The 12,301-nt window shown below is 47.6% G+C and overlaps 1 protein-coding gene across 8 annotated transcripts in view; it reads right to left on the bottom strand.

Moving 5' to 3' along the window:
* The window catches only part of COL16A1 (collagen type XVI alpha 1 chain), a 706,769-nt gene that overhangs the window by 178,625 nt on the left and 515,843 nt on the right, over positions 1–12,301 (bottom strand). For 6 of the 8 annotated variants that reach the window (XM_069622515.1, XM_069622517.1, XM_069622520.1 and 3 more), the window contains 5 exons: positions 10,960–11,037; positions 8,704–8,757; positions 7,882–7,908; positions 5,714–5,779; positions 5,506–5,553 (listed from right to left, as the gene is read on the bottom strand). In XM_069622515.1, coding sequence (XP_069478616.1) covers positions 5,506–5,553; positions 5,714–5,779; positions 7,882–7,908; positions 8,704–8,757; positions 10,960–11,037 — 273 coding nt within the window. The remainder of the gene's footprint in view (positions 1–5,505; positions 5,554–5,713; positions 5,780–7,881; positions 7,909–8,703; positions 8,758–10,959; positions 11,038–12,301) is intronic. The other 2 variants (XM_069622518.1, XM_069622522.1) reach the window with 1 other exon arrangement.

Genomic DNA, 12,301 nt, shown 5'->3' with positions numbered 1-12,301 from the left:
GCTTGCTCATGGCCTTCTAGGCGCTACTGGGTAAATATTCCTTTATTCACATCTGGCTGTCCATCTGTTCTGTCCCCATTATACGACCGATAGTGGAACACCCCATTACAGGACTTCATGAATGTAAGCACCTTTTCAATGGATTACTCCAATCTCTATATTGACCATGTTGTAAAGTGCTTCTGATCTAAACACCATCTGTCAACTAATGGTAAACTATAAGGGCACAAGGTGGTGACCACCACTGTATGCCAGCTCTGTGTAATCTAGAGATGCAATACTATAGTGTATCAGATAAAGGTACTCTGGAGAGGCATAAGGGTGCAGAGAAGGTAATATAGAGGGGCATAAGGGTGGTGACCACCACCGCATGCCAGATAAAGGTAATGTATTAGGGCATAAAGATGAGGACCACCACTGCATGCCAGATAAGGGTAATCTAGGGGAGCAAAAGGGGAATGGAGACCACTGTACATCCTACAAATATAATATTGAATACTATATCTGTGGGAGTGATAACTGTATGTCAGATACCAGTAATCTAGAGAAGAACAGCTGTGAAGCCCATCAATGCATGTCAAATGAAGGTCATCTAGAGATGCACAAGGGAGAGGACCATCAATGCATGTCAAATACAGGTAATCTAGAGATGCAGAAGGGAGAGAACCACCAATGCATGTCAAATACAGGTAATCTAGAGATGCACAAGGGAGAGGACCACCAATGCATGTCAAATTAAGGTAATCTAGAGATGCACAGGGGAGAGGACCACCAATGCATGTGAAATACAGGTAATCTAGACATTCACAAGGATGGGGACCACCAATGCATGTCAAATACAGGTCATCTAGAGATGCACAAGGGAGAGGACCACCAATGCATGTCAAATTAAGGTAATCTAGAGATGCACAAGGGAGAGGACCACCAATGCATGTGAAATACAGGTAATCTAGAGATGCACAGGGAAGAGGACCACCAATGCATGTCAAATAATGGTATCTAGAGCTACACAGGGGAGAGGACCACCAATGCATGTCGAATAAAGGTAATCTAGAGATGCAGAAGGGAGAGGACCACCAATGCATGTCAAATAAAGGTAATCTAGAGATGCACAAGGGAGAGGACCACCAATGCATGTCAAATTAAGGTAATCTAGAGATGCACAAGGGAGAGGACCACCAATGCATGTCAAATAAAGGTAATCTAGAGATGCACAAGGGAGAGGACCACCAATGCATGTCAAATACAGGTCATCTAGAGATGTCCAAGTGAGAGGACTGCCAATGCATGTGAAATACAGGTAATCAAGAAATTCACAAGGGTGAGGACCACCACTGCATGTCAAATAAAGGTAAGCTAGAGATGCAGAACGGTGAGAACCACCAATGCATGTCAAATAAAGGTAATATAGAGATGCACAAGGGAGAGGACCACCAATGCATGTCAAATACAGGTAATCTAGAGATGCCCAAGGGAGAGGACTGCCAATGCATGCGAAATACAGGTAATCTAGAAATGCACATGGGTGAGGACCACCAATGCATGTCAAATAAAGGTAATCTAGAGATGCAGAAGGGAGAGAACCACCAATGCATGTCAAATAAAGGTAATCTAGATATGCACAAGGGAGAGGACTACCAATGCATGTCAAATACAGGTAATCTAGAGATGCCCAAGGGAGAGGACTACCATTGCATGTGAAATACAGGTAATCTAGACATTCACAAGGATGGGGACCACCAATGCATGTCAAATACAGGTCATCTAGAGATGCACAAGGGAGAGGACCACCAATGCATGTCAAATTAAGGTAATCTAGAGATGCACAAGGGAGAGGACCACCAATGCATGTGAAATACAGGTAATCTAGAGATGCACAGGGGAGAGGACCACCAATGCATGTCAAATAAAGGTATCTAGAGCTACACAGGGGAGAGGACCACCAATGCATGTCGAATAAAGGTAATCTGGAAATTCACAAGAGAGAGGACCACCAATGCATGTTAAATACAGGTAATCTAGAGATGCACAGGGGAGAGGACTACCAATGCATGTGAAATACAGGTAATCTAGACATTCACAAGGATGGGGACCACCAATGCATGTCAAATACAGGTCATCTAGCGATGCACAAGGGAGAGGACCACCAATGCATGTCAAATTAAGGTAATCTAGAGATGCACAAGGGAGAGGACCACCAATGCATGTGAAATACAGGTAATCTAGAGATGCACAGGGGAGAGGACCACCAATGCATGTCAAATAAAGGTATCTAGAGCTACACAGGGGAGAGGTCCACCAATGCATGTCAAGTACAGGTAATCTAGAGATGCCCAAGGGAGAGGACTGCCAATGCATGTCAAATACAGGTAATCTAGACATTCACAAGGATGGGGACCACCAATGCATGTCAAATACAGGTCATCTAGAGATGCACAAGGGAGAGGACCACCAATGCATGTCAAAATAAGGTAATCTAGAGATGCGCAAGGGAGAGGACCGCCAATGCATGTGAAATACAGGTAATCTAGACATTCACAAGGATGGGGACCACCAATGCATGTCAAATACAGGTCATCTAGAGATGCACAAGGGAGAGGACCACCAATGCATGTCAAATTAAGTTAATCTAGAGATGCCCAAGGGCGAGGACTGCCAATGCATGTGAAATACAGGTAATCTAGACATTCACAAGGATGGGGACCACCAATGCATGTCAAATACAGGTCATCCAGAGATGCACAAGGGAGAGGACCACCAATGCATGTCAAATTAAGGTAATCTAGAGATGCCCGAGGGAGAGGACCGGCAATGCATGTGAAATACAGGTAATCTAGACATTCACAAGGATGGGGACCATCAATGCATGTCAAATAAGGTCATCTAGAGATGCACAAGGGAGAGGACCACCAATGCATGTCAAATTAAGGTAATCTAGAGATGCACAAGGGAGAGGACCACCAATGCATATGAAATACAGGTGATCTAGAGATGCACAGGGGAGAGGACCACCAAGGCATGTCAAATAAAGGTAATCTAGAGATGCACAAGGGAGAGGACCACCAATGCATATCAAATTAAGGTAATCTAGAGATGCACAAGGGAGAGGACCGGCAATGCATGTGAAATACAGGTAATCTAGACATTCACAAGGATGGGGACCATCAATGCATGTCAAATAAGGTCATCTAGAGATGCACAAGGGAGAGGACCACCAATGCATGTCAAATTAAGGTAATCTAGAGATGCACAAGGGAGAGGACCACCAATGCATATGAAATACAGGTGATCTAGAGATGCACAGGGGAGAGGACCACCAATGCATGTCAAATAAAGGTAATCTAGAGATGCACAAGGGAGAGGACCACCAATGCATATGAAATACAGGTATTCTAGAGATGCACAAGGGAGAGGAACCCAAATGCATGTCAAATACAGATAATCTAGAAATTCACAAGGGTGAAGTCAACTGACACATGTCAAAGCTAATCTATAAATGCGCATGGGTGAGGCCCACCAATGCATGTCAATAAAAGTAATCTAGAGATACACAAGGGTGAGGACTGCCAATGCATGACAAATACGGGTAATCTAGAGAGGCACAAGGGTGACGACCACCAACACATGTCAAAGAAACGTAATCAAGAGATGCATAAGGGAGAGGACCACCAACACATGTCAAAGAAACGTAATCAAGAGATGCATAAGGGAGAGGACCACCAATCCATATCAAATAAAGGTAATACAGAGATGTATGCATAAGGGTGAGGGCCATCAATTCATGTCAAAAAAGGTAATATAAAAATGCACAAGGGAGAAGTACACTAACACATGTCAAATACAGGTAATCTAGATATGCACAAGGAAGATGACCACCAATGCAATGCAGAGATATGCATATCAAATGAAGGTCATCTAAAGAGACACAAGGTTTAGGAACACCTACACATGTCAAATACAGGTGATCTAGAGATGCACAACAGTGAGAACCACCAATGCATCTCAAACAAAGGTAATCTAGAGATGAACAAGTGTGAGGACCAGCAATGCATGTCAAACAAAGGTAATCAGAGATTCACAAGGGTGAGGACCACCTATGTATCTCAAATAAAGGTAATCTAGAGATGAACAAGAGTGAGGACCAGCAATGCATGTCAAATAAACGTAATCAGAGATTCACAAGGGTGAGGACCACCAATGCATCTCAAATAAAGGTAATCTAGAGATTCACAAGGGTGAGGACCACCAGTGCATCTCAAATAAAGGTAATCAGAGATTCACAAGGGTGAGGACCACCAATGCATGTCAAATAAAGGTAATCTAGAGATGCATACCACTGAGGACTACCACTGTATCCCAGATAAAAGTTATTTAAACGAGATTTTGCAAATTGTCTTTGATTGTTGGGCGTCCGACCGCTGTATTCTATTACAGCAAGATTTATTGTGGAAGTTTTACCCCTTAAAAATAACTTTGCAAATGACGGTTGAAATTATAAAGAAGGGGGGCTTCTTAGTGCCCGACTGTCACTCAAGCTCCAGCCCTGCTCCCATATCTCCACTTAGCCACGCATGGCCAAAGCAGACCTATGTAGACATATGATGAGAAATATGTATAATGTGTGTAATCCGGTTTAGGCAATGCCTGTGTTCTCAGTAAGGCTGTGCCATATTAGAAGCCTGTGCTCTCAGTAAGGCTGTGCCCTATTGAATGCCTGTGTTCTCGGTAAGGCTGTGCCATATTAGAAGCCTGTGCTCTCAGTAAGGCTGTGCCCTATTGGATGCCTGTGCTCTAAGTAAGGCGGTGCCCTATTGGATGCCTGTGTTCTCAGTAAGGCTGCGCCCTATTGGATGCCTGTGCTCTAAGTAAGGCGGTGCCCTATTGGATGCCTGTGTTCTCAGTAAGGCTGCGCCCTATTGGATGCCTGTGCTCTAAGTAAGGCGGTGCCCTATTGGATGCCTGTGTTCTCAGTAAGGCTGCGCCCTATTGGATTGAAGGCAGTGGGAACCTCCCTAGACAGGCAGTGGGATCAGACCCCTAACATCAGTGAATAGTTTTTGGTGGGAGAATGTGAGGAGCAGAGAGGGGAAACCAGGCGAAGGGATGTTGGGGACTAAATAGGACTAGAGTGGGAGGCACTGTATGATCGAGGGAACGAGCGGATTGGGTGGAGAAGCGGAGGCCTGGAAGACGAGGGGAAGAGGAAAGGGACCTGGGTTCAACAAAGAGTGGAGGCTAATAACGTGAAGGGGTGAGAGAGAGAGAGTACAAAGAGAGAAGGCTGAACACTGGAGAATGCGATACACAACACTGGCAAGAAGATGAAAGCTGTAGTAGAATAGGAAAAGAGACAGGCGATGGAGACTAGAAAAAAAGAGAAAGGGGGAGAAAGAGTCACTGCTGAGAAAAATGGAAAGCGGGAGTGAAATTGAGGGGGAACAGAGGCAAAGACCCAGGAGGAGTAAAGCACGGAGGGCAGTGTAGCTGGGCAGGAGGAGCACCAACCTGCAGGCCCAGCTGCCATGAGCTTTCAGTCCCTCCTCCAGGCGCACCCTGCGAAGCCAAAAGAGGTAGCCACGGTTTAGTGATGAGACCAGCGCCCAGAGCACAGGGGACCCAAAGCACCCGGCCCAAGAGAAGGCTCTCTCAAGGGCCACACATCCTCAGCACACTAGCAAAGCAGAGGGTACCCAAGAGGGGAGCAGCTACTTACAGGCATTCCATTGAAGCTGGTGTCCACCCATGGGGGCTGCTGGCAGGAGCACTCCCCACGGTCCCCCTAGAAGAAACACAAGTGCATTAGTTCATCTGTGGCCATGAGGTTGCACTCATCCGAGGACCCTGCGTGTCTGTTATCACACAATGGAGCCGGTGCAGAGGAAGCACTTCAATGACGCACTCTTTGCTGCACGCGCTGGCGCTGCCCGGAACAGACTGTAAGAGCCACTCCCAGCTCCCCGGTTCCAGGGGGAACAGGAACACAGTAGCACTGCCGGTTACTGCACCTCATAGCCGCACAGAGGCCTCTGGCGCCCTTGGCAATGACTGTTGCCCATGCTGACATACGTGCTCTTCCTGACACTGCGTTTACATGCAGACATATTAGTTACCTTTGAGAGATGAGTATATCCAGGATACCATCTCTGCTGCACCTGTTAGGCCCACACACATATATGGTCAAAAGCAACTATTTAACCCCTGGAAGAAACCGAGGCCACCATCCGCACTCATGATATCCCTGGCAGACACCTCCTTCCACACACACGCGCACACACCTCCAAACGGTTTATAGTGATTAATTCGAATTAAATTATGCCGAAAGACATAATGTCGAAAAAAAAAGTAGAAAAAAAGAATTTCAAATGTCTTTTTTTGTTTTTTGTTCGAAATGGGGGACGAACCCCTCTATTTTTATTTTTTTTTATTTTTTGGTTTTACCCCTTTTTTTTACTTACAGAACCCCAAAAAAACATATAAAAAATAAAACATTCGAAAACAAAAATGTCGAAATTTTTTTCTCGACATTATGTGTTTCGACTTTTTAACTGCACACCCCTCCAAACCACTGGCAGAATCCTAGGCCACCACACACACCTTTAACATCCCTGGCAGAAACCACAATCCACACCCAAGTCTCTAACATCCCCGGCAGACACCACAGGCCGCACCCTAACCTCTAACATCCCTGGCATACACCTCAGGCCGCACCCTAACCTCTACATTCCCTGGCAGACATCTCAGTCCACGCCAATAAGTATAAAACCCCGGGCAGAAACCTAGGCCAACACCCACACTTCTAATACCCCTGGCAGACACCTCCGTCCACACACACACACGCGCACACACCTCTAAACCACTGGCAGAATCTTAGGCCCCCACACACTTCTAATATCCCTGGCAGAAACCACAATCCACACCCTCACCTCTAATATCGCTGGCAGACACATCAGCCAACACCGTCACCTCTAATGTCCCCGGCAGACACCTCAGCCCACACCCAAGCCTCTAATATCCCCGGCAGATGCCTCCGCCACACTCACGCATCAAATAACCTTGACAGACACCTCAGTCCACCTCAGTCCACACACGCACCTCTGAACCACTGGAAGAATCCTAGGCCACCACACACACCTCTAATATCCCTGGCTGATACCACAGTCCACACCCTCACCTCTAATATCCCTGGCAGACACCTCAGCCCACACCCTAACCTCTAATATCCCCGGCAGACACCTCAGCCCACATCCAAGCCTCTAATATCCCTGGCAGACACCTAAGCCCACACCCAAGCCTCTAATATCCCTGGCAGACACCTCAGCCCACACCCAAGTCTCTAATATCCCCGGCAGACACCTCAGCCCACACCCAAGCCTCTAATATCCCCGGCAGACACCTCAGCCCACACCCAAGCCTCTAATATCCCCGGCAGACACCTCAGCCCACACCCAAGCCTCTAATATCCCCGGCAGACACCTCAGCCCACATCCAAGCCTCTAATATCCCTGGCAGACACCTAAGCCCACACCCAAGCCTCTAATATCCCTGGCAGACACCTCAGCCCACACCCAAGTCTCTAATATCCCCGGCAGACACCTCAGCCCACACCCAAGCCTCTAATATCCCCGGCAGACACCTCAGCCCACACCCAAGCCTCTAATATCCCTGGCAGACACCTCAGTCCAGCCCATACCTCTGATACCCCGGGCAGAAACCACCAACCACTGGCACATCCTTTACACCCTTTTAGAAAGCCCAGAGCTGAGCACCACACCTGTAAATCTTGCCTGGGAGTGACTTTCAGGGAAGATTATGGTGAACCTGCTTCTCACACACGCTAGGCCATTCCAACATTCATCATAGAAGAAATAAACAGAAACTCACTTTGTCTCCTCGCGCTCCCTTTTCACCCTGTTTTAAACAAAAGCATAATTTCAATATTCAAAGAAAGAAAAGGATAAAGATACGAAGTCAAAAAAAGAAAGGACATTGGAGACACATCGGAAAGGAAGGAACAGGATGGCAAAAGGAAAGCCTCCAAAAGCAGGAAGAATGTGAGAAAGGAAGAATAAAGAAAGAAAAGATAAAGAAATACAAAAGAAAAACAATGGAAGTAAGAAAGAAACAGGAAAAAAGAAGCAGATGAAAGAAAGAAATGAAGAAAGTAGAACAGGAAGGAAGAGAGAAGAAAAATAAAAAAAAACAGGAATGAAGAAGGAGAGAGGATAAAGATAGGAAGTAATCAAGATAGGAAGAAGGAAGAAGTGGAGGAAGAAAGGACAAGGAAATAAAGACAGTAAGATCAGAAGGAACAGGAAATAAAGAAAGAGAAAGAGAGAAAGAAAGAAGAAAAAATGAAAGAAAGAAAGAATGAAAGAAAGAAAGAAAGAAAGAAAGAAAGAAAGAAAGAAAGAAAGAAAGAAAGAAAGAAAGAAAGAAAGAAAGAAAGAAAGGAAGGAAGGAAGGAAGGAAGGAAGGAAGGGATGGAAGAAGGGGTCTGGAAATGGCAGAAGAATGAAGAAAGAAGAGAAAGAAGAAAGGTGGCAGATAGAAGGGGAGAGCATACGAGCATGGGAAGCGCTTTGATGAATGAGCAGGAGACAGACTAGGTGTGTGAGAAGGAGTGGAACACATGCTAAAGAGACAGACTTCAGTGAAGCGACTCATGCCCACATTGGGCCATAGGCAGGCCCCTGATGTACTTACTGTTTCTCCGTTCAGTCCAGGAATGCCAGGGTGTCCTTGCTGCCCATCACGACCCTGAAGGGGGAGAGTGCAGTAGAAGAGATGTCACTGTGAATGATTAGCAGTCGAGAAGTCTAGCACTCTCACCCCGGCCACCCTGCAGTGTCTGCAAAGTGCCCCATGGGTGTATCTTACCACCTTACCTAGGTGGCAGTGCCAGCCACTGAGAGATCAACACAAGACTTGAAACGAGTGGGCGGTTTACACTCCAGGATTATTAAGCATGCCACCGGCTCTCCAATGAGCAGAGCAGAAGGTCCAGGGGAAACCTAAGCCAGAGATGTAAGGGAGGGTGAAGGGGAGAAAAGGACTGTGCTCCTAACTCCATGTGCCCTAGTGCCCAACAGGCTGTAGCCAGGCGTGGCCATCCCGAGGGGCCACCCACAAAGTCACTCGCAGTTCTCTTGGAACCCCCCAGGACACTTCTGTGCATGTTAGCCCTCTTGGCCTTAAGTCACCTGGCGTCATGATGGCCGTTGACATCTTTCCTGTCTGTCCCTGATTTTTGGGCAGTGGTTATTAGTTCTCGCCCCCGCCCCCAGCCAAAGGTAGTTCACAGGTTCCAGGATTCAGTGAGCCATCCTGGTCTGCATCCTCAGAGAGCCACCTGGCTCGGGATCTCAATGAGCGGGGATTCTTTAGCCGTGGTGAGCCAATGGATTGCGTCTCTCAGCTGGCCTATGCATTTCTCTTCTCGTTCTTTCTCTCGGGTTCTTTACGCTTTTGACCCCACCATCCTCTGGGCTCATGTCAAAACCCCAGGACAGCACTCACTTGTTTCACCATTTGCCTTTCAGCATCGCTTCCAGCACGTGGCACTCTTGGCTTGTGCAATGCTAGTTTTCTCTTCTGGACCCTGTCTCCACCCTCTCCCTAGATCTGATGACACCTTCAGGATATGGCTCTCCTCCAATCTCCTCGGATTTCCCCTCTCCTTCGTCCTTCACTATCCCTCTTCCAACACATCCTCACCCTCGTATTCACCCACTCCTCCTCTCCTCTGCTCTTGCCCTCTTCTGCTTCCCTCTCCCTGATGCTTCCTTCTCTCCTAGGTTCTCTCCTAGGTTTCTGCGCACATGTCCTCATGACCAACTTTTCACTAAGCTCCCTTAATGTTGGACTCCTACTGCCCTCTTTTATACGTGTGCTCATTTTGGGATATGAAAAATGGGGCGTGGCCTGGGGTCACTTGCGTCCTACTGGCAGGGGGAACATGTGCCTTGGTGGTAGCCAATGGGCCCTCCTCTGGCCTTGCTGTATTGGATAATGTTTGCCTGGATTGGTGCTGCCTCATGGCTCCACGTGTCAAGGCTTTAGATAGGGGACCCACCATCTTGGGGTCAGGCAGCTGTCATGTCAGCCGCCTGATCCCAACATGGCTCCCTCATGTCTAAGTGTGACTCCGGCCAGAACGAGAGTTCAGTGGGTTGAGCACTCATTGCAGGGATCTGTGTATGAATTACAGGCCTCTGGTGAACATCTTGGCAAGGTTGGGTCAATCTTTCATGGCTGATAAATATGCATCAGCGATTTTGGGAATAGAAAGCCTTGTTATTGAAGATCAGATCACAGTATTCTGTGGATTTTATAAATGGTGGACTACAAGACCTATCTGGCCAGCTTTATCAATGAACATTTGTATATGGTAAGCATGCTCGTTAGCTCCAATACTATCGGATGATAGACCTGAAATGCTGTGAGATAAAGTTACTTGCTCACAATCATCCAAGTGGGTGTCGTGGGATTCTGTGACCAGAATTAAGCTCTCTTAAGTCGATTAAGGGACACTAAGCCACACGACTCGACCCCCCCGGGAAAGGGACTGCTTGCTCCTCTTTGCCAACCTACCAAATGCGTGCCTGTCGGGGCGGGTGTTTTGCTGGACAGCCAAGGCTTAGGCTAACGCCAGAGACCCGTTTTAGAAGCAGGTGTGGGCCTGCAGATCGATGGCACTGCCACCGTGCCCGTCTTTGCAGTTGGCAGAGTAAGCAGCATGGTGAGTTTATTCCCCTCTCCATTTCCCAGCTCCAAGAAGAAAAGCGCCTCGTGAACCAGTAATGGCAGGACATCCTTTAGGTGCTGTTTCCTGTCCACTGTGGACAAATGAGCCGCTGTTCACTCTTTATCACGATACGATATTGCAAATCATTGACATTATCAATCAGTCACAGGTGTGACCTTCCAAACCCCTAGAGAAAAAAAAAACAGTTGACTTACTGGAGTACCGCTGATGCTCGGGCCCCGGGGACCAGGGGGCCCGGGAGGTCCAAGTGCACCTCTTTGCCCAGCGGAGCCCTAAGAACAGAGAGAGATCGTCGGTAAGACAGCAAAGAGCAGACACTCGAAAAGCACAGACTGTCCTGCTTCCACAATCCCCACCTGTACAGTAGCAAGGTACATAGGTAAGACAGCAAAGAGCAGGCACTCGAAAAGCACAGACTGTCCTGCTTCCACAACCCCCACCTGTACAGTAGCAAGGTACATAGGTAAGACAGCAAAGAGCAGGCACTCGAAAAGCACAGACTGTCCTGCTTCCACAATCCCCACCTGTACAGTAGCAAGGTACATAGGTAAGACAGCAAAGAGCAGGCACTCGAAAAGCACAACTGTCCTGCTTCCACAACCCCCACCTGTACAGTAGCAAGGTACATAGGTAAGACAGCAAAGAGCAGGCACTCGAAAAGCACAGACTGTCCTGCTTCCACAACCCCCACCTGTACAGTAGCAAGGTACATAGGTAAGACAGCAAAGAGCAGGCACTCGAAAAGCACAGACCGTCCTGCTTCCACAATCCCCACCTGTACAGTAGCAAGGTACATCGGTAAGACAGCAAAGAGCAGACACTCGAAAAGCACAGACTGTCCTGCTTCCACAATCCCCACCTGTACAGTAGCAACGTACATAGGTAAGACAGCAAAGAGCAGACAATAGAAAAGCACAAACTGTCCTGCTTCCACAATCCCCACCTGTACAGTAGCAAGGTACATAGGTAAGACAGCAAAGAGCAGGTACTCGAAAAGCACAGACTGTCCTGCTTCCACAATCCCCACCTGTACAGTAGCAAGGTACATAGGTAAGACAGCAAAGAGCAGGCACTCGAAAAGCACAGACTGTCCTGCTTCCACAATCCCCACCTGTACAGTAGCAAGCTACATAGGTAAGACAGCAAAGAGCAGGCACTCGAAAAGCACAGACCGTCCTGCTTCCACAATCCCCACCTGTACAGTAGCAAGGTACATAGGTAAGACAGCAAAGAGCAGACACTCGAAAAGCACAGACTGTCCTGCTTCCACAATCCCCACCTGTACAGTAGCAAGGTACATAGGTAAGACAGCAAAGAGCAGGCACTCGAAAAGCACAGACTGTCCTGCTTCCACCCCAGTAGCAACGTACACAGGCGCCACGTAACCTGCACAAGCCACGCCTGGAGGCCCAGAAACTTAACATAACTTCACATCAGTCATATCGCCCCCTGTGGTTCTGGGGGAAGGGTGTGTACAGTGCATGGTGTTTAACTTAGGCTCGGATCTCTCTCTGAGAAGGGCTCATATCAGGGGCA

The sequence above is a fragment of the Ambystoma mexicanum genome, chromosome 11 (assembly GCF_040938575.1).
Source record: "Ambystoma mexicanum isolate Mex_15411 chromosome 11, UKY_AmexF1_1, whole genome shotgun sequence".
Taxonomy (NCBI): domain Eukaryota; kingdom Metazoa; phylum Chordata; class Amphibia; order Caudata; family Ambystomatidae; genus Ambystoma; species Ambystoma mexicanum.
This window is presented reverse-complemented; position numbering and strand designations above follow the sequence as displayed.